At 44.6% G+C, this 23,321-nt stretch overlaps 1 protein-coding gene across 1 annotated transcript in view; it reads left to right on the top strand.

The window, feature by feature from the left end:
• The first annotated feature begins 694 nt into the window (after positions 1–694).
• Positions 695–23,321, top strand: part of NR2E3 (nuclear receptor subfamily 2 group E member 3) — a 36,197-nt gene continuing 13,570 nt past the window's right edge. Inside the window, exons 1-6 of the mRNA XM_039912208.1 lie at positions 695–732; positions 8,522–8,617; positions 14,954–15,097; positions 15,937–16,040; positions 17,893–18,159; positions 20,767–20,948. Of these exons, the coding sequence (XP_039768142.1) occupies positions 695–732; positions 8,522–8,617; positions 14,954–15,097; positions 15,937–16,040; positions 17,893–18,159; positions 20,767–20,948 (831 nt within the window). The remainder of the gene's footprint in view (positions 733–8,521; positions 8,618–14,953; positions 15,098–15,936; positions 16,041–17,892; positions 18,160–20,766; positions 20,949–23,321) is intronic.

The following is a 23,321-nucleotide window of genomic DNA, read 5'->3' as shown; positions in this document are numbered from 1 at the left end:
CACAGTCTCAATCCCCATTTTACAGATGAGGCAACTGAGGCACAGAGAAGTGAGGTAACTTTTCCAAGGCCGCACAGCAGACAGATGGTGGAGTCATAATTACAACCCATGACCTTTTGATTCCCAGGCTCATGCTCTTTCCACTATGCCACATTGCTTCTCAGTTAGTATTATGAACCTGGAGTATCTACCTCTTCAAGGTGACCGGATCCATTTTGTACAGGGACCGTCCACAAATCCTTTTAAAATGTTCAAGGAGAAGGAATAGGAAAGAAAAGATTATCCCCAGATTATCAAGGTAAAGAGCAGGCATTGTCAAAATACCATTTGAAAAAAAAATCCAATGTTATGGAAATGTAAAATATTAACCAGTTTTTCACATTAGTTCAAAAATTCTTCTGGACGGTAGAAACAAAGAATCACGAATATGTAGGTACCCTATCACGAATATGTAGGTACCCTACTTAAATTTGCCAATTCCCTGGCTTCCCAGCTATCTCATTTAGATTAGCTATCTCTAGTTTAAAAGGGGAAGTTAATAGGAAACAGATGGTTTATTAAACTTCTGACTTGCTGATTTTCTTTAGGATCTGCACCTATACTGCTTTGTTTGGCCTCTGCAAAGTCCTGTTAGCTCTGCAAGTTGTGTTCCTAAAGAAACCTGCATTATGGAAAAAACACACTCTAACGCAACATGTATGAGCATGACCCAGGGCTGGCATCTGACAACAGGTGAGTTTGGGAACAGTTATGGGGCAGCAGCACTTAAAAACGTCTAGAAATCTGAGTCTCTTCTTGGCTCAGGATGGGTGATAGGCCCTCTGGCCAGAGGTGGCTTTAATTGATAGATGGAATTGCTTGAATTGTTAACAATTAACAATTGATAACACTGGACTCATTGTCTTATTTTCACCAAAGAGCAGGCAGTGGGATCTGGAGGGCAGATCCGGATACACAAGGGGCTTAACTCCAGAGGGAGGACAGCAGGTTAAGGAAAGAGTTTCAGTGGATCAATTGTATTTATTGAGCTCCTACTATATGCCGAACATTGTACTAAGCACTTGGGAGAAATTAGTAGACAGGATCTGTGTTTTGAAGGGATGGACAATTTAGTGGAAGAGACAGACACTAAAATGAATGATGGATAGGAGGAAGTAGTAGAGTATAAATATATCTGCGCAAGTGATTTAGGAGGTGAGGAGATGGGTGCAGTAGTCAAGGCTGCATTTGTGTGGAACAGTGTGGTGGCTTTTTGGATGGATAGGGATGGTGTCGGGCTGGGGATCTTGGCAATATTTTGGAGGAAGAACTGACAGGATTTGGTGACAGACTGAGTCTAAAGGTTGAAGATGAGGAGTTAAGGGTAATACCTAAGTTATGAAGGGCAACCATGGATCATACATGATTAGTACAGTGCCTGGCACATAGTAAGTGTACTCGAAAAGGGAGTGGAACTAAAAGGCAGTGAGGATTTGAACCCAAGGTGGTGACGCAAGCAAGGAAAAGCAACACTCAGAGACAGTGTTGGATAGATCAGAAAAGGGGGGAAGGTGACCGAGTGCCCGTTCACCTCCGGAGAGGTACGAGTGACACAACGGCCCCCCTCTCCTGTTTGCTTGTGCCTTTATTTGCAACATATAGGAGAAGTAGCCAATCACAAAAGAACTCGGACAAGTGTTCAGTGACAAAAGGGACTCTTCAAGCAGGCCTTATCTGTTTCGGGTAAGAAGCAATCTCCTGTCCAAGCAGGCCTTATCTGTTTTGGGTAAGAAGCAATCTCCTGTCCCCCGGAATTTGGAATTTGCAGATGTGATATACATCCCACCTGAAAAGGGAGACTTCCTGAGACAAAAACAGAGTCATTTAGATCAAGAGCTGCTATGCTCAGAATGCTGTTTTTAACAGTAAGTGCTTAAAAAATGCCCCTATCATTATTTTATTAAGTGTAAGAAACTGAAGACTATGGCAATTCCATTGTAAGGAATGTCCTAGTAAGAAGGTTCTTAGAGGGAACTTGGTTGCTTTTTGGTGAATCATGGTTCCGGGTTCACTCATGAAATTAATATTACCAGCAAGACTAGTGGCGGTCACCTGTAGAGCTGAGAGAGTTTTGAAATGAGCCATTCTCTGGCAGCCTAGCTCCTACAAATAAATCACTCCAGTCATTCATAGAAGCTCCATGCATGGGAATGTTTTGGGAGGAGAGAGGGAACCAGCCAAGTAGAAGAAAATTCATCCTGACTCTGAAGGAATGTGCGTTTGTGAGCTATTCAGTTCTCATTTCATAGTGAAGTTGAAATACATTAAATTTTATGTCAGAGGATGGTAAAAGTGGGAAAACACCAAGTCAGCGTAAAAAGTTGGGCCCTTAAGGGAAGGACTACATAAATTGAATATTGTGGTAGTAGAGTCTTGTGTTTAACTAATAATATGGTAGTGTAGAAAAGCACTGGCCTAGTGAGAAAAGCATGGGAGGACAGCAAAGCCTCAGAGCCAACAGACCAAGGTCTTAATCCTGGCTCTACCACTTACCTGCTGTGTGATAGAGAAGCAGTGTGGCTCAGTGGAAAGAGCACGGGCTTGGGAGTCAGAGGTCGTAGGTTCAAATCCCTGATCTGCCACTTGTCAGCTGTGTGACTGTGGGCAAGTCACTTCACTTCTCTGTGCCTCAGTTACCTCATCTGTAAAATGGGGATTAAGACTGTGAGCCCCACGTGGGACAACCTGATTACCCTGTATCTCCCCCAGCACTTAGAACAGTGCTCTGCACATAGTACGCACTTAATAAATACCAACATTATTAACATTATTATATATAATAGTAGAAATAATAATAATAATAACAGTAATAGCAGGTAACTGTGCTTCCATTTCCTTATCTGTAAAATGGGGATTAAGACTGTGAGCCCCATGTGGGACATCAACTGCGACCAACCTGATTAACTTGTATCTACCCTGGTGCTTAGTACAGTACCTGGCGCATAGTAAGTGCCTAAAAAAATACAGCAATGATTATTATCACAATAAATAGCTACAGTAGTTTTGCTATATCTTGCCTCTAGACTGTATGCTCATTGTGGGCAGGGAATGTGTGCCAACTCAGTTGTATTGTACTCTCCCAACTCAAACACTAAGTACTTGCTAAATACCATTGATTGATTCCACAATTTCAAAGGAAATGAAAGCATTATTTCATTTTATTGGGAAAATTCATTTTCATAGGTTGGTAAGGAGAGGGCAGTGTCTGTATGTAATTTAGCCTAGAGTCAGAAGAGCTATATTGTTTATTGTTAGCGAATACCCTTGCTATAATGTCCCTCTCTGAGTTGTACACCTGTCCGTATGTATTTTTTAATATTCATCTATGTCCGCAGCTGTCCAAGAGAAGCGGGATGGCTGCTGTTTAAGGTTGTTATGTCTAGCTTGCTGCTCAACCCCACGCTGGCTGAATTTACTAAAACAGTCTGCCAACAGGGATATATGATTTCAGATTTCTCCAAGTTGATCATTTGTAAAATGAGCCTGTGGCCCAAAAATATATATCCTCAGGGCCTCGGCACTAATTTATTTCAGCAAGGGCCTTCCCACCCCCACAAGCTGACGGAGGGAGAAACACATACCAAAATACAACAGGGATATCTGCTACATTATTGGCACCCGAGAATAAAATGATAGAATTGAGTTCCATTTGTTTTGATGAGCTATAACTTGTAGCTCACCTACTATGAGAAATAGAAACAGGGTGGCCTAGTGGAAAGAACACAGGCCTGGGCTTCAGAGGACCTGGGTTCTAATTCCAGCTCCTCCACATGTCTGCTTTGTGAGTCTGGCCAAGTCACTGAATTTCTTTTTGCCTCAGTCACCTCATTTGTAAAATGGGGATGGGCTGTGTCTGAGTCCCATGTGGGGCATGGACTGTGTCTGACCTGATTAGTTTGTGTTTGTGTACAGTGCTTTGTACAGTACCTGGCACATTGTAAACATTTAACAAATACCATTTTAAAAAAGTAGAAGAAGAGAGGGAAATGGAACCATAAAAAGCTGGTTGTTTTGGAGATTGTTACTGGAACAGGTGGAGTGGAATGAAGTGGATGTTTTGGGTTTTTGTGGGAGAAATCAGCAGACTGATTATGACTCTGTGACTAAAAGCCGAATCTATCACCATATGGCAGTTGACTGATCAAAGGGGATTGATTGAATCAGAGCTGCAGATTCAATCCCTGGGCTTAATGGTATTGGTTAAACTAGCAGACTCCACTTAACCTGTTTGGTCATCTTTTTTTCCTTCTTAGATGCAATAAATGGATTAGTGCACAGACTGCCGTGTGTCTGTTTCTACAGTAATTATCCAACATTATAGGATAAAAGAACACATTGTGGTGTGTCTGTTTATTCAGTCGCATACTATGCATAGCATCATTCTAACAGCCTGACATACACATCAAAAAATCAATCTTGTCCCCGCTCTCAAGAATGTTGCACAAAGGATGATAAGTATATAAAGAGCATAAACGTGTACTTATAAATTCAGGGATTTCAAGAGAGCACCACTCTTCCCATCTTCAAGCCATCCTAAGAGCCCACCTCCTCCAGGCAGCCTTCCCTGATGGAATCCTATCACATTGAGTGGTAACAACCCAACTGCCTCTCTTAGCACTCACGATGGATCATGATACCCATTCTTTAGCATTTATTCATATATATATATATTATTATATACACACACATACACACACGCATATATATATATATATAAAAGTTGTAAATGCAGTTATTTATTCTGTTCCCTGCTGACATATTTACACTATTATCTATTTTATTATTATCTATTTTCTCCTTGTTCCCTCCTGTTCCCACTCTAGGTAAGTCATTTACATTTGTCTCCCCCATTAGATTGTTGTATCCACTTCCTCTCCTCCAACTCCCTTCTTGATCCTCTACAATCTGGTTTCTGCCCCTTTCATGCCACCGAGACCACCCTCTCCATGGTTATCAATAAGCTCCTTATCAATAACATCATTGTAGTGGTCTCTCCTCTATCCTAACCCTCCTCAGTGTTTTTGCTCTTTTGGTGTTTTGGATCGGTCACTCCCTTCTCCTGGAAATGCTATCTAAGCTGGGTTAGTCTGACACAGTCCTTTCCTGGTTCTCCTCTTATCTCTCTGGCCGCTCCTTAGTCTTTCTTGCTGACCCTTCCCCCACCCTCAACTGTGGATATCTCTCTGTTCTCTTCGTACACGTTCTATTGAGGAACTCGCCCAGCTCTGTCCCCTTCAACTGCCACCGCTACCTAATGAATCCCCAAACTACTTTGCTTTAGCGACCTTTCGCTTCTGCAATATCACCTTTCCTCTGGCCTCCAGGACATCTCCGTGTGGAAGTCACACTGGTACTTTAATACCTGTAGATTTAAAGGTGAACTCCTCATCTTCCCTCCCTGATTCTCTCCTACCACTGACTTCCCCACCACATTTGACAACTCCACCATCTTCTCCATCTTTGAAGCCTGCAACCTTGGCATTATCCTTGCCTAACCCTTCTCCTCAAACATTTCCAAAGGTTATCCATTCCTCTACACATCAAGCAGAAAATTCTCGACTAGAAAACTTTACTGTCTTTTCCCACTAGCACCTCAATTCGCCCTTTCTGTTCCTCTCAGGCTAACTAGCCTAGTCACTGTACCTTGTCCTTTTATCTCCCACATTGGGAACTAGGGAAAAGAGCACTTAATTGGGGAAGGCCTCTTGGAGAAGATGTGACCTTAATAAGTTTTTGAATTATTGTAATATAGAGAATTCTAGAGATGTAATTGAATATTAAATAGAATATTATGCACACTATAGAATATTTATTGTATTCCAAGAAGTCACCACTGATGTTGATGTTCACCTGTGAGGGTGTGTGTGACTGAAGAGGCAAACTCTTGCATGGTTTTCATAAGGAATAATATTGTTGAACATTTATTGACTGATTGAGCTCTAACATCATGCTAGTATCAAAACGCACAATTGTCCATTGAGCAGAAAACCTAAAGCTAGACAGAAGTGTCTTCTAGACAGAAGATCTAGACCTAAACAGAATTGTCTTCTAGACAGAAGAACTAGACAGAAGACCTAGAAAAAAGCCACGAGTTTAAAAGGTTCATCAGAAATTATATTTTTGTCCCTTAGATGAGATTTCATCTTAAAGGGGCCTATCTTTAAAGGTACATACAGATATGTGCATGTTTTAAAACCATATATTATAAGTTATTTATTTATATAAATGCCTGTCTTCCCCTCTAGTCTGTAAGGTCTTTGTGGACAGGGAACATGTCTGCCAACTCTGTTGTACTCTCCCGAGTGCTTAGTAACATGCTCTGCAAATAGTAGACTCTCAATAAATAAAATTAATTGGCTGAGGTGCCATCTTCCCATAATTTATAAATGGAATGCTGAGGTTTGGAGTTGAACAGGATTCTGGCTGACCAGCCTGGAAGTTGGGTGATATAGTTCTGCTGGGACCAGCTACATACATGGTCACAGTCATACAAGCAATGAGTTTTATTGAGGGCCTACTGAAGGTAATCATTGATATTTATTGAGCGCTTACTATGTGCAGAGCACTGTAGTCAGCATTTCGGAGAGTACAACAGAGTTCGTAGAAGTGATCCCTGCCCAGAACACTTTAGCATCTAGAGGGGAAGACAGATATTAATATAAATAAATCCCTCTAGGCTGTAAGCTCGTTGTGGACAGTGAATGTGTCTATTATTGTTATATTGTACTCTCCCAACTGCTTAGTACAGTGCTTTGCACACAGTAAGCCCTCAGTAAATACAATTGATTGACAAATCATTTATAACTATATGATTTAAAGATGTGCATGTGTCTTTAAGTACCTTTAAAAATAGGCACCTAATTCATTGTACTAAATGTTTGGGAAATACAACAGTCCCTTATGCTGTGAACCCCAAGTGTGACAGGGACTGTGACCAACCTGATTATCTGTTCAGTGCTTAGTACAATGCTTGGTATAGAGTAAGTGCTAAACAGATGCCAAAGTGATTAGCAGAAACATAAGACTTGTTCTAAGCCCTGGAGGAGCTTACATTCTAATGGGGTGCTAGACATAGAAATATTCACAGGTAGTAGGGTGAGAAGAAATAAAATTAAAAGTTCAAGTGAATAGATATCTATCCATAGGTAACTATTTACAAGTGTTGAGGATGGACATAAAGCAACATTTAGAAAGGGTAAGAGGTGCAAGAGTCTGCATAATCAATCAATAAATGGTATTTATTGAGTGTTTCTTCTATGCAGGTCACTGTACTAAGCACTTGAGTACAATGCAACTGAGTTAACAGACAGGTTCTCTGCCCACAATGATCTTCCAGTCCAGAGGGGGAGACAGACATTGTCTTGTTTTATGCTTTTGAGTCGTCTCCAACCCATAGTGTCACCATGAACACATCTCTCCCAGAACGCCCCCCCTCTAGCTGCAATCATTCTGGTAGTGTATCCAGGGAGTTTTCTTGGTAAAAATACAGAAGTGATTTACTGCTGTCTCCTTACGTGCAGTAAGCTTGAGTCTCTGCCTTCTACTCTCTTCCATGCTGCTGCTGCCCAGGCCAGGTGAGTGTTGACTTGTAGCAGATTGCCTTCCACTCGCTAGCCACGGCCCAAGTTAGTAATGGAAATGCCTCTGCTTGACTCTCCCTCCCGTAGTCTAGTCGAGACAGGTAGAGTATTGGAAACTCTCCAGGTGTGACCCTGAGAGGGGAGACAGACACTAAACAAAAAATTTACAATATATGATTTAATGATGTGTATTTAAGTGCTGTGGGGCTTAGAGTAGAGCGAATATAAATGCCCAAATATCACACATCCTTCTGTATGGGGCCAGTGGGAGGAGAGGGCTTAATTGGTGAAGGTGAAACATGCAACGCGCAGTCACTGACACCTCCATTAGATTCTGTACTCGAAAAGAGAATGGAACTAAAAAGCAGTGAGGATTCGAACCCAAGGTGGTGACGCAAGCAAGGCAAAGTAACACTCAGAGACAGTGCTGGATAGATCAGAAAAGGGAGGAATATGACCGAGTGCCCGTTCACCTACGGAGAGGTACAAGTGACACAGCGGCCCCTCTCTCCAGTTTGGCTGTGTCTTTATTTACAACATATAGGAGAACTAGCAAATCACAAAAGAACTCGAACAAGTGTGTTTTCTTCAGTGACAAAAGAGACTCTTCAAGCAGGCCTTATCTGTTTTGGGTAAGAAGCAATCTCCTGTCCTCCAGAATTTGGAATTTGCGGATGTGGTATACATCCCACCTGAAATGGGGGACTTCCTGAGACAAAAACAGAGTCATTTAGATCAAGAGCTGCTATCCTCAGAATACTGTTCCAAAACAGATTATTTCACCAAACCAAGAATCTTCCTCCCCAACCCTTCATGCTGCTAACTTGGAATTCTAGGGTATTTGTTACCCCTCTCCCCTGTCAAAAGATCACCACAGAAGGCAGAGGCCCCTTTTCCTAAAGACCTGTAATCATCTCAGCAGGGTTTTCTCTTTCCTTGCTCAATAATGCAGGAAGCATGCTCACAACCAGGACAGAGAATCCAGAGACTTTACCCTGGTGAGAAAATCACATGACATTAAAAATGCATTTATTATTAGCTGCCCTTGTATAATGGATGATCTCCGCCTCCCGCTTTCAAGGATACCTCCAGAAGGCAAAGGGAAGTGAGTGGCAGTTATGTAGGCAGTCCACTGAGTGAACTGGGTGACCCCGTTTGCTCAGTGGGCATTGTGATCCTCCCAGGGAGTCAAAGAGATCAAATTCACAATGGGAAATGGGGCCAAAACTCACCCGAGCCATCCAAAGTGATGGCTGAACAAATAAGATATAATCATCCTATAAGAGCAATATAAAGGAGCAGTGAGATGAGAGAGCATCTTGTGTGTGTGTGCGTGTATGTGTGAGTGGGGGGGGAGTGTTTTGTTCCTTTTCTGTGTTGTGTGAGAGGGTTTAGGTGTCGGCTGGTTTCCAGTTACACTGAGCTGGCTCCATGCAACACTCATTGATGGGTCTCAGCGCCTTTTTAATTCTTCATAGTGTGGCTGATTGATCCACCTTTGGAGAGACAGTAAAGATTAAGAAGATGACAAATAAGCATCTGCTTACACAGTGTTAAGAGGTAATCTTCCAGTCTGAGCTTTAGGAGCCTTGAAGAGAGCACAGAGCCTTGAAGAGAGCACACACACAACACACACACACACACACACACACACAACTCTCTCAGGCATAACACTCCTAGAGTCCCCAGGAGAGAGAAGGGGGTTGCCATCAGCAACGAGTGGCCTTGGTTCCCTGCCATTTGGGGCAGGAGAGGGGCTCAACTCCTGAGCTGTTGGGTCAGCCAGACTCTCCCTAAACCCCACCCATCTTCACAGCAGTAGGGATTTGGGTGAAGAGCTGCTACTCTCCTTCCTCTGTCTCAGCTTCTTCAGCATCAATGGTAGGAACTGGCTTGCAGGGGTAGTCATTGCAAACAAGGTCTCCTTTTGGCTCAACTTCCACCTACTTATTTTGCCTAGCCTGGTGCTGATGGCTTAAAGCCTCGCTTAGGGGGTGCAATTTCAGTTCCCTGTCTGTCACACAGGAAGGAAAAGCAGAGTAAAAGTTAAAGGCTCCCAGGAGCCGGACGAGATATCTTGAGTCAAAAGGAAGCATCGTTTGGAGAAAAGCCAGTCCATCTTTCTTCTTCTGTGTTCTCCCCAGCTGCTGGCAAGTGAGCTTTTTTCACAGGATCTTCCGTGTTTCAAAATGAACTCCAGTATATCCTCTTCTCCCTCTGAGACCGATCCGGGCACTGGTCTGGATGAGAGCCAGGCAGGTAAGTTCTGTTGCTTCAGTTTATCTTGTATTTACCCCAGTGCTTAGAACCCTGCTTGGAACATAGTAAGTGCTTAACAAATACCATAATCATTTCTAGCCTGTTGGGCAAAAATTGGGGTGGAACCCCCCACACCTTTCTCAGGCAATACTGCCGGGTGACCCAGTGTCATTGAGATGGGATGGTGGAGCGGAACGGATGGGGGTGGAGGGGAGAATTTCCAGTGAAGGAAAGTACATGCTTTCAGTTCCCATTAGGTTTTTTTTCCATCCCAAGAATATCATTTCCTGTTGAAGCGTTCACCAACTTAAATATTCACAATGATCCTTAGCATTTATATTGATTTCCATTTCCACTTACCCACTCACATTATTTATACATTCATTTTACCATTTCCCTGTTCTTACCAGTTGTAGCTATGTTTTTCTTCCCACTCCCACTATTGAAAATAATATGTAATGACCTGTTCCCCCCATTAGACTGTAAGCTACTTGAAGACAGGGACTAACTCTTTAAATTGCTTTGTACTTTCCCAAGTGCTTAGTAGAGGGTTGTGCACAGAGCAGGTGTTCAATAAATGCTGCTGAATGGGTGATTTATGGGAAAAAAAAGCTTTGGAGGATGAAGAAAGCAATAAGCTCCACATGAAAAAGGGTAGTTTCAGCTCAGGACTTGGGGACAATGTAGAAGGAGGGGAAAATATAGACCTTGGTTGTGATTCTACCTGAAAATTACCTTACGTATAACCAGTAGTATTATAATTGAGAAGCAGCATGGCTCAGTGGAAAGAGCACGGGCTTGGGAGTCAGAGGTCATGAGTTCGAATCCCGCCTCTGCCACTTGTCAGCTGTGTGACTATGGGCAAGTCACTTAACTTCTCTGTGCCTCAGTCACCTCTTCTGTAAAATGGGGATAAAGACTGTGAGCCTCACGTGGGACAACCTGATTGCCCTGTATCTACCCCAACGTTTAGAACAGTGCTCTGCACATAGTAAGCACTTAACAAATACCAACATTATAATTATTATCACTTCCCAAGCTCTTAGTACAGTGCTGTGCACACAGTAAGCGCTCTATAAATACAATTGAGTAAATGAATGAATAGAGCTTAGTCAGTTCTGCCAAGATTGGAATTTAAGATAGGTGTGTGTTATAAAGTCTGTCTCCCTGTTGTTCTCTCTTTCTCTATGGCTGGTCACTAGGAATGGAGAGACCATATTTGACGAAAGTGCAGACAGATTATTCCTGAAACATGGATACAAAAGCGTGTTTTGAGAAGAAGTAATATGGAATAGACAGAGGTGATGGTATTTGAAGAAAAGCTAAATGGTTCAATTTCTGAAATGATTTAATGCCTCAGGGACTGTTATACTGTAGATATGGATGTATAATCCCACACTATTTCCACAAGCTTTGTTTGTTTCCCTTGTGAAAGGTCCAAATAATCAATCAATGGTATTTCTTGAGCGCTTACTATGTGCAGAGTGCTTGGGGGAGTGCAGTACAACAGATTTGATAGAGACATTCCCTGCCCTCTAGGAGCTTACAGTTTTGAGGGGGAGAGAGACATTAATATAAATAAATTACAGATAAGTACATAACTGCTCTAAGTCCAATTTACAGGGTTTGGTTCCTTCAAGCAACAACTTTCCGGAAGAACTAATAATGAGCAAATAAAAGGGCAGGGACTGTCTCTGTTACCGATTTGTACATTCCAAGCGATTAGTATAGTGCTCTGCACATGGTAAGTGCTCAATAAATACTATTGAATGAATGAATGAATAAAAGCACCAGAGAAAAAAGATAGCCTTATCACTTTCCAGTAAGGGATAAATTCTGAAAATCTGGAAATGAAATAGGCTTTGATATAGCTGGACTTAGAAAGAGACATTCATGTGTTTCAACTTGACAGCCAACAATCAAACACCCAGTGCAATTGCTCATGTAAACTCCAGAAGTCAAAAAGAATATTAGAAATCCCCACTGGCAAAAGGCCAACCTTAGAGTTGGTAAAGCACTGTGACCTTGTCTTGACCCCTTCCAGTGAGCCCCAACAGGCAGAAAATGGGGGCAACATCTGGAGCTATTGGGAAGCAGAAGGAAAGACACAGTATGCTTCCTAGGGAGAATCAAAATGTGCTCACTTTCAAAATGACATTTAAAAGGCTGTTCGGTGACAACTGTCAGATTCTTGTCTGGGAGACTGGGGAAAGAGGCTGCATTTCTTTGAGTCAAAAACTGGGAAGACTTCCCAGGTCAGGGCACAGGCTGAGGGAGGCCACTGGGCAGCGGGTTGCAGTGAGCTTCCCTCTTTTTTCACCTGCACAACCATCGACTCAAAAAGGACCATTGACTCAAAAAGGAAGCAGCGTGGCGCAGTGGAAAGAGCACGGGCTTTGGAGTCAGGGCTCATGAGTTCGAATCCCAGCTCTGCCACTTGTCAGCTGTGTGACTGTGGGCAAGTCACTTAACTTCTCTGTGCCTCAGTTCCCTCATCTGTAAAATGGGGATTAAGACTGTGAGCCCCACGTGGGACAACCTGATTCCCCTGTGTCTACCCCAGCGCTTAGAACAGTGCTCTGCACATAGTAAGCGCTTAACAAATGCCAACATTATTATTATTATTATTATTAAAGGTACAACAACTTTGGCACCCAGGAAATAGTAATAATAATAATGATGGTATTTATTAAGCTCTTACTATGTGCCAAGCACTGTTCTAAGTGCTGGGTAGATACAAGGTTATCAGGTTGTCCCACGTGGGGCTCACAGTCTTAATCCCCACAGTACGAATGAGATAACTGAGGCACAGAGAAGTTAAATGCCTTGCCTAAAGTCACACAGCTGACAAGTGGCAGAGCCGGGATTTGAACCCACGACTTCTGATTCCCAAGCTCGGGCTCTTTCCACTAAGCCATGCTGCTTCTCTCACTTAGGCTTCTACCTGCTCTGTCACATTTTTTCCACACAGAGAAATTGAGGAAAGAAAAGATTATATTTTCCTCATTTATTCTGATTTTTTGGGGCAGTAGAAAAAGGAAAGAAATCTATATACTCCTAACTTAGTGACCAGCACTGCTTGATTATAATACTTGTTAAGCGCTTACCATGTGCCAAGCACTGTTCTAAGCGCTGGAATAGATACAAATTAATCAGGTTGGACCCAATCCCTGTCCCACACAGGGGTCCACTCTTAATCTCCATTTTACAGATGAGGGAACTGAGGCCCAGAGAAGTGAAGTGATTTGCCCAAAGTCACACAGTAGACATATGGCAGAGCTGGTATTAGAACCCAGGTACTTTTGACCCCCATGTCAGTGGTCTATCCCCTCCACTACTTCTAGCCCTACCTTCGTGGACAGCCGACGCTGGCCCTTAAAGAAAGGAAAGGCAATGTATTTGGGACTTGTAGAATGAAAGCTACTCATGATACTCCCTCTCTTCTCCCCTTTCCTAGCCCTGGGGATGGCATACATCCTTACAATTGGTGGTCCTTTTTGTTTCATAGAAAGACTCTCACTGGTTTAGCTTATTTATTGGCTCTAATAAACTTTTTGGGGAGGACACTGTATCTGTTGTTGCACACGACTTCCCAGGGTTTTACAGAAATAATCTATAAAAGGATATTTTATGTATATTAATGTCTGTCTCCCCCTCTAGACTATCAGCTCCTTATGGGCAGGGAACATGTCTACCAACTGTGTTATATTCTACTCTCCCAAGCGCCTAGTATAATGCTTTGCACACAATAAGTACTCAATAAATGCCATTGATTGGTGGTTTTATTTGGTTCATATAGGTTCAAAATTCAGCAAACAGAAAGAACAACTATTTTGGAGGCACGTAGTGAAAGTGGTTTCTGATAGCAATGGGGACCCCCTTGTATTATTTTTTAAATTTTTAATAGAAATTAATTCCAATTTAGTAAATATTGAAAATCAGCATTTGGATTTAGGTGCCTAGTCTAATGAGATCAGTATATCACTTGGCATGTCCTTCATACTCGGATACCATCTTTAAATGCCCAGGAACTTCATCAAGGTGAAGGGTTTTTGTTCAGAGTGAGGTGGGTTGCAAATGTGTTTAGAACATCCAACTTAACAGTGGCAAAGTATGGGGATGTTTTTGCCCAGTTTTGATGGGATTGTATTCCTGTACGGAGCCGCTTTGGATTGGTGATATTTCTGATTTTTTTATTTTATCTTTTAAAGGAGATAACTAATTTTGTTTTGTTATTTTCCCATGTTCCATAAAGGATGGTGCTAAGGTAGGGTTATTAAAGTCTGCTCAGAAAACTAGGATTCTGAAAGGGCCACCCCCCCATCTATCTTTTTAGTTCTGAATAAATCGGCCAAGAGAGATATAAATATATATTATGCCCCTTTAGAGGTGGTGTGATGGCTTTAGCTTCTGACCTCCATCCTTTCAGTTAATTCTGTCGTGGGTAAAGTGTCTTTGCTCTTTCCCGCTCAATATGAACAATCTGCCCCCCCTTATTTTCTTGCAGAGAGGAAGTTATCAGAGGAATCAAGCATTCGTAGGGAGGGTGACAAGATGTAGAACCCCTGCCTTTAAGGTTAAGATTTTGTTGCCATGAGGGTCAGCCTAGGACTACCTTGTGAATTCGCCTCCAGAGAGGCAAACTACAGGCTTACTGTAGGCAGAGAACTGTACCAAGTGCTTGGGAGAGGACAGCGCAACAAAGTAGACATGTTCCCTGCCCACAGTGAGTTACCATCTAGGAGGGGAGACAGACAAGAATATAAATTATGGATGGGTACATAGATGCTGTGGGACTGAGGGAGGGGTGAATAAAGGTTGCAAAACCAAGTGCCAGGGCGACACAGAAGGGAGTGGGAGAAGGGGAAATGAAGGCTCAGCCAGGGTAAGCCTCTTGGCGGAGCTCTGCTTTTAATACGACTTTTGAGGTGGGTAGAGTGATTGCCTGTTGGATATGAAAAGGGAGGCGTTCCAGGCCAGAAGCAGGATATGGGCGAGGGGGTCGGCACATTAGAAAGTCAGCTCAGACTTTTCCTCATTTATTACCCCCATCTTCATCTCATTCTAGGTCACAGCCCTGGGCCAGGCAAAGCACTGAGCCCCGTGCTCATGTGTAAGGTGTGTGGAGACACCAGCAGCGGGAAGCACTACGGGATCTATGCCTGCAATGGCTGCAGTGGCTTTTTCAAGAGGAGCGTGAGGAGGAAACTCATTTACCGGTGAGAGGAGAGAAACCCTTAGCTTTCGTCCTCTCGGTTCCTCAAAATGAGACAGGGCTTGGAGTGTGCATGCTGCGACCACCTCCAGGAAATCAATTAATTAATTTATTGAGTGTCTACCGTGTGTAGAGCACTATACTGTGTGCCAAGGAAAATCTACCCTAGTGCTCTACCCACATTTCCAGCCTCCCCTCGATGCCTCTTTTTGTAAAAATATACTCTGTGTCTGGCCAAACACTGAGCCAAGTGTTTGGTGTGGAAATAAGATGATAAGTTTGTGGGGAGGGTCTCACACTAAGAGAGAGGGATAGTAGATCAATCGATTCATCAATTCTATATATTGAGGGCTTATTGTGTGCAGAGCACTGTACTAAGTGCTTGGGAGAGTACAATATAACACAATTGGTAGACTCATTCCCTGCCCACAGTGAGCTTATGGTATAAATGGGAGACAGACATTAATATAAATAAACCAATTACAGATATGTACATAAGTGCTTGGGGCTGAGGGAGGGGAGAATAAAGGTGAATAAATCCAAGTGCAAGGGGTGACATGGAAGGGAGTAGGAAAAGAAAGAAATGGATTTTTAAATGGTGAAATTGAGGCTCAGAGAAGTCAAGTGACTTGTCCAAGGTCATCCAGCAGGTCTGGGTCACTTGCCTCTCACTCCTGTGCTCCTTCCCCAAGGCCATGTTGCTTCCTCCTCCCCTACAGATCAGTCCAGTGTGAAGTCAGGGGGCAAGGTCAGTCCAGACCTGCGGTAAGAAATGCAGAGGACTGTTCAGTGCTCTGTAGACAGGACCCATCCGAGGGTAACTGGGTTGTGCTTTTTCCACAGGTGCCAAGCAGGCACTGGAATGTGCCCGGTGGACAAAGCACACAGAAATCAGTGTCAGGCCTGCAGGCTGAGAAAGTGCTTGCAGGCTGGAATGAACAAAGATGGTAAGTTGGGGAGTTCGGTTTAGACGGGAGGAGGATGGCAGACTGCCGGATTAGAGAATACATGAAAACGGAGAAAGACGTGGACTTGTATAAGGCCCAGTTTGTACTTGGGGGCTGCAGTGAGGGGTTTGCCCAACTCAAATTATATAGGGAAGCAGCGTGGTGAAGTGGATAGAACATGGGCCTGGGAGTCAGAAGGACATGGGTTCTAATCCTGGCTCCATCGCTTGTCTGCTGTGTGACCTTGGGCAAGTCACTTCACTTCTCTGTGCCTCAGTTACCTCATCTGTAAAATGGGGATTGAGACTGTGAGCCCCACTTGGGACAGGGACTGTTTCCAACTCGATTTGCTTATAGCCATCCCAGCACTTAATACAGCGCCTGACACATAGTAAGCACTTAGATATTATTGTTATTAATAACAATAATAACAATTGGTTATAAGAACATCTTTAGGAATAATAACTAGGGAGACCTTGTGGCCTAGTTGAAGATAAAGAGATCTAAGCTGCTCAACTCACCTCCTCCAAGAGGCCTTTCCAGACTGAGCTCCTCTTCTCCCTCTACTCCCTCTACCACCCCCCCTTCACCTCTCCGCAGCTTAACCTTCTTTTCCCCCCATTTCCCTCTGCTCCTCCTCCTCTCCCTTCCCATCCCCTCAGCACTGTACTCGTCTGCTCAACTGTATATATTACCCTATTTATTTTGTTAATGAAATGTACATCGCCTCGATTCTATTTAGTTGCCATTGTTTTTACGAGATGTTCTTCCCCTCGACTCTATTTATTGCCATCGTTCTCGTCTGTCCGTCTCCCCCGATCAGACTGTAAGCCCGTCAAACGGCAGGGACTGTCTCTATCTGTTGCCGACTTGTTCATTCCAAGCGCTTAGTACGGTGCTCTGCACATAGTAAGCGCTCAATAAATACTATTGAATGAATGAATGAGAAATCATCATAATAATGGCTATGGTCATCATCATCATTATTTTATTTGTTAAACGCTTATTATATGTCAAGCACTGTACTAAGCAGGGGGGTAAATACTGACAATCAGATTGGACACAGTTTCTGCCTCACATAGGGCTCACAGTCTGAGTTAGAGGGAGGTGGAGTTAATCCCCCATTTCACAGATGAAGTAACTGAGGTACAGAGGAAGTGAAGTGACTTTCCCAAGGTCACACAGAAGAAGAGTCAAAGTTGGGATTAGAACCCAGTCAATCAATCAGAGCACTGTACTAAGTGCTTGGCAGAGTACAATATAACAATAAACAGACATTTTCTGCCCACAGCGAACTTACCATCTAGGGGGGAAGACAGACAATATAAATGAATAAATTACAGCTATGTACATAAGTCTTTTGAGGCTGGGAGGGGGATGAATAAAGGGAGCAAGTCAGAGTGACGCAGAAGGGAGTGGAAGAGGAAAAGAGGCTTAATCAGGGAAGGCCTCTTGGAGGAGATGTGCCTTCAATAAGGTTTTGAAGGCAGGGAGAGTAATTGTCGGAGATGCAGAGGGAGGATGTTCCATGCCAGAGGCAGGACATGGACGAGGGGTCCTTGGTGAGATAGATGAGCTCTAGGTACAATGAGAAAGTTAGCATTAGAGAGCAAACCCAGATCCTTCTGACTCCCAGGCCCCGGCTCTTTTCAGTAGGCCATACTGCTTCCCTGAAGCATCATCATAATTGCAGTATTTAAAAAGAGTGCCGCCAAGTACTGTACGAAGTACTGGGGCAGATACTAAGCCCTGGGGCAGATACGAGATAGGCAGGTCAGACTCAGTCCCTTCCCCCACCATGGGGCTCCCGCCTGATAGAAATCTCGTGTTACCTCTGCTCCCTTTCCGACAGCCGTCCAGAATGAGCGGCAGCCCCGGAGCACAGCCCAGGTGCGCCTCGAAGGTATCGACTTCGATCCTCACCTCAAGCCCGAGCATCTTGCCACCACCCACGAGGCCCCTCCGTCCTCCTGCCCCTCCCTGCAGGGCCTCCGGGGCCCCATTTCCTCCGCTGTCTCTGCACTTCCAGGCCCGAGAGCCCTGTCCCCGCCCAGCAACCACCGCTTCATGGCCAGCCTGATGACCGCTGAGACCTGTGCCAAGCTGGAGCCTGAGGACGGTGAGTTCGGGCCCCTTTCTTTATGCTGCTCCAGTCCCGGGGCCGGGAAGCTCATCCGTCCCGCAGACCCGATCTGGTCTTTGCCTTCTTTCCTCTCCTGGAGGAAGGGCCCAGATCCTGCATCCAAACAGGCTGTGTCCCACATGAATCACGCAGGACTGGATGGGGAAGATGTTCTCTCCCTGCTGTTTTATACAACTCAAAGTTCACTGATGAACTTTTCCATTGTATTTTGGGCAAGCAGATAATTATAAAAATTGAGGTATTTGTTATGCACTTACTACGTTCCAGGAACCGTACTAAGCACTGGGGTAGATACAAGCAAATTGGGTTGGACACAATCCCTGTCCCACGTGGGTCTCACACTTTTAATCCCCATTTTACAGATGAGGGGACTGAGGCTCAGAGAAGTGAAGTGACTTGTCCAAGGTCACAGCAGGCAGGTGGCGGAGCTGGGATTAGAACGCAGGTCCTCTGACTCCCAGGTCTGTGAAATGACTCCATGGTTCCTGAATGGGGAAGTGAATCTTGGATGGAATCAGCCTCACATCTGCTTGGGGATGAGATTTTTATTTGGTTATTCATTTTAACAGCTAATCCGTGCTCGGAAGCACAAGCCGCTATTGTAAAAAATCTGGAACTATGTTCCAGAAGCAGCTGTGTTTCAGGGAAATGCCTACAATACAGTAGGCACTCTCTCTCTCTATACTGGTTCTTTTTATGCTGATTTTTGATGTGGTGTTTTCATTTGGTCTAGAACCTGTTGGAAAGCATGGACCTCTTACTTCTTTGATCCAGGAGCTCAAAGATGCTTTGCAAAGGCCTCACAACACCTCCTCAAGAGGGAGAAGAGGAAGGCTAGTCTCACCTTTGACCCTGTCCCTGGACCTAGATCACTTTTAAACTGTTAGGATTCTGCTTTTAGCTTTTGACTATGAATAAGCCCCTCACTTTGGGTTCGCAACTTTTTTTAATGCTATTTGTTAAGCACCTCTTATATGCCAGGCACTGTACTCAGCTCTGTAGTAGATTCAAGCTAATCAGTTTCGACACGGTCCCTGTCCCACATGAGGCTCACAGTCTTAATCTCCATTTTACAGATGAGGTAACTGAGGCACCAAGAAGTGAAGTGACTTGCCCAAGGTTAACCAGCAGACTAGTGGCAGAGCCACAATTAGACCCAGACCCTTCCCCTCCCAGGACCATGCTCTATCCACTAGGGCAGAGAAGTTGCTTCTCAACTTTTCCTATACATTTGGCTTTGTTGTGCCCCTGTTTGCTCTGCATTACCTTTTGAAGAACCAGTGCTAAAAGTAAAAATCCCCACCTACAAGAATGAAGGGCCGGGCCGACTTCCACCTGAGTCCAGTGTTGCAGGCTGGCAGGAGCGTGGCCTGGCTTTCTTCCTGGGCCCACTCGGGAGCGGGTCCTGCTCCTGCCCGCTGCGAGAGCAGAGGGCATTACTGGTGGCTGATGACAGGCTGCCTGGGGCCCCTGGAGTTCGGGCCCGGTCCCGTCGCATGGACCGGGGCTGGCGTTGAGTCAAGGTCGAGGCTATTCCTTGGAAAACGGGCCAGTCTCAGAGCCACCATAAGTTTCCCTGTCTGGGCTTCTTGGCACTGAAAACAACACAAAGAATTCTAACTGGAACAGATGCCCCGGTTCTTATCTTTTCACCAGTGCTTCATTCTAAGCCATCCTGCCTTTCTCTACCCCTTGCTCTGAGTAGCCTGGCGGGAGGGGATGGGAGGTGGAGGGGAAAAAGAATGCAAAATACTCCTGCGATGCAGAATTGCACATCGATATCATGGCTGAGGGATTGATTGTTTTGCCTTTTGCAAGAGAAGTTGAAGAACAACTCTTGGGTGTCTGGATTCAAAGCTCAGAATTCCATTTCAACACCTGCTGCTCTCTCCTCAATCAATCATTGGTATTTATTGAGCTCTTCCTGTTTGTAGAGCACTGTTCTAAATGTTTAAGAGAGTACGATACGATGGAGGTGGTAGACACCGTCCCTGCCCACAACAAATATACAGTCTAGCAGGAGAGACAGTCACTTATATATAATATAATATATATTATATATATAATATAAATAAATCACTTATCTTCTTGATACTGAATGATGAATATAGTAACAGTAGCAATAATAATAATAATAATAATTAAGAATGGTAGTATTTGTTAAGCGCTTACTTTGTACCAGGCATTGTACTAAGTACGGGGTGGATACAAGCATGCAGGGTTGGACACAGTCCCTGTCCACAGCGCTCACAGTCTTAATCCCCATTTTACAACTGAGACAACAGTTGTAAAGTTAAAGACTCAGAGAAGTTAAATGACTTGCCCCAGGGCACACAGCAGACAAGTGGCAGAGCCAGGATCAGAACCCAGGTTCTTCTGACTCCCAGGTCCATGCTCTATCCAGTAGGCCACACTGCTTTTGTCATGGTAGCAGTGGTATTTATTAGGCAGTACGGTGTCCAGATCATTGGGAAAGACTACACAGGTAGGAATTATTATTGCGTTGAAAGCCAAGATTTCCAAACTCTGCTCAAGGAGTTCTGCCGAGACATGGCAAACGGGCCTGTGTTTTCCCCTTTGTAGTTGATGAGAACATCGATGTCACAAGCAATGAACCTGAACGCAGCGCAACAGACTACCAGATGTCCCCATATCCCTCCGCCAGCCCTGAGAGCGTCTACGAGACCTCAGCACGCCTCCTCTTCATGGCCGTGAAATGGGCGAAAAATCTACCCGTCTTCTCCAACCTGCCTTTCAGGGACCAGGTGGGTGGACCCCTGCCTCTTGCCATTGAGAGGGGCTCTCATTTGGGAAAATGGGTCAGAACGCACAAATGATGCCAAGTGGAATCAGTGGGGCTCAGGTTACTCTAATTCCTTTTAGCTGCCTAGAACAATAGCCCCTCTCCCCCTCTAGACTGTAGAGGGAATGTGGGCAGGGAATGTGTCTCTTGTTGTATTGTACTCACCCAAATGCTTAGTACAGTGCTGTGCACACGGTAAGCCCTCAGTAAATACGATTGATTGAATATCATTGGCATTATCAATCCATTGGTGGTATTTCTTGAGCACTGACTGTGTTCAGAGCACTGTAATAATAATAACAATAGTATTTGTTAAGCGTTTACTATGTGCCAAGCACTGTTCTAAGCACTGGATAATACTTGCTAGCACTCCCGGAGAGGTGTAGCACAGAGAAGATAAACAACACAGCTTGCTCCAAGTCAGGCATCCTTTAATTCCACTCCCTCTCTTGGAGGGGCTCAGCACATAACCACCGGTCCAGGCACAGAGTGTTCTGTGGATTGAGTGATCTACATACTGAGCGCCTGCCGCTTACATGGGCAGGTGGGGTTTTAACCTTTCATTTACATAATCCTGCCCTTGGCTGACACAGGCTCCCTTGGCCCTCCTGAAGTTGCTCCCAAGGGAGCAAACCCTCATAGAGAAGGAGCGTGGCTTAGTGGAAAGTGCACGGGTTTGGGACTCAGAGGAAATGGGTCCTAATCCTGGCTCTGCCACTTGTCTGCTGTGTGACCTTGGGCAAGCCACTTCACTTCGCTGTCTGTTAACTCATCTCCAAAATGGAGATTAAGGCTGTGAGTCCCATGAGGGACACCCTGATTACCTTGTAACTACCTCAGCACTTAGAAGAGTGCTTGGCACATAGTAAGTGCTTAACAAATAACATAATTATTATTTATTATTATTAGTACCCACGCTGTCTGTGGCTTCTCATTGGTGGTTGAGCACAACATTGGCGTCCCTTGTTCTCCAGTGGTCTCAGTTCATCACAGTTAGTCCCTCTTCTGACGGTCACTTGATCTGCGCCTCATGGCCGGATCTGCCGTCTTGGAGGCCATGTGGCCAAAACATCAAGGGCATGGGGAGCCCCCTCTCTGCGCTATAGGGCCACTTCGGACCGCGAGGGCAACAGAGCGGCTTGAATCTCCCTCCCCACTGAGCAGTGGAGCTCAACCCACACCGCGGTTTAGAGTTAGGAAGGGGAAGGTACAATAAGGAAAATCTGCCGGGGTAGCAAAAGCGCTTTGGGCCGTGCTCAGTGTTTAGAAGCCTCCTGGGGATGCCCTGAGGTAGCAAAGGTCTATGCCTGGCGCTCTGAGTTAGAGATCAGGAAGGGCTCACCTCTCTGCCCTGAAGCCCAAGCCAGAGGAGGGCAAGGGGAACAATATTCATAATAATAATAATTATTATTATTATGGTATTTGAAGCTGGAAGGGAATGAGCCATCAGAGATGGAGAGATTGAAGACAGGAGGAGAGAAGGGAGGAGAGCGGGATCAAAGGTTTTTAAGAGATGAGAGGGAATAGGGTCAGAGGCCCAGGCCAAGGACTAGAATTAGAGAGCAGTTGGGTGAGCTCCTCTTTTTTTTAAGGTATTTGTTAAGCACTTACGATGTGCCAGAGACTGTACAAAGTGTGGTGATAGATACAAGGTTGTCAGGTTGGACACAGTCCCTGTACCATATGGGGCTCATATTTTATAGCAGAGGGAACTGAGACACAGAGAAGTGAAGTGACTTGCCCCAGGTCACGCAGCAGACAAGTAATGAAGCTAGGTTTAGAATGCAGGTCCTTCTTACTCCCAGGTCCTTGCTCTATCCACTAGGCCTCGCTGCTCCTCTTGAGACATCTGGGAAGGAGGGGCTATAGCGCAGTGGTGGATTGATTGAGAAGGTGAAAGGGACTGTGGAAAGTTCAGATCTGAGTGTTTCTCTTTTACTGACAAAGGAGTTGGTGAGGTCATTGGTGGTTAAGGAAAGAGGTCGGTGGTACTGGGGACTTCAAGAAGATGTTTGAGGTTTGAAATAGTTGGAGTGAATTGTAGGAGTTTTCAAGGGAGGAATAAAACACTCGTCGAGCAAGACGAATGGGAAGGGATTAGGTCTACCAACTCTGGTGAACTCTCCCAAGTGCTTAGTAAAGTGGTCTGCACACCGAAGCAGCATGGCCTAGTGGAAAGACTATGGGCCTGGGAGTCAGAGGACCTGGGTTCTAATTCCGACTGCTACTTACCTGTTGTGTGACCTTTTGCCAGTCATTCAACTTTGCTGTGCCTCAGTTTCCTCATTTGTGAAATGGAGATTAAATGCCCATCTTTCCTCCCCTCCTTAGATTT

This window comes from Ornithorhynchus anatinus, chromosome 5, assembly GCF_004115215.2.
Source record: "Ornithorhynchus anatinus isolate Pmale09 chromosome 5, mOrnAna1.pri.v4, whole genome shotgun sequence".
Lineage (NCBI taxonomy): Eukaryota > Metazoa > Chordata > Mammalia > Monotremata > Ornithorhynchidae > Ornithorhynchus > Ornithorhynchus anatinus.
This window is presented reverse-complemented; position numbering and strand designations above follow the sequence as displayed.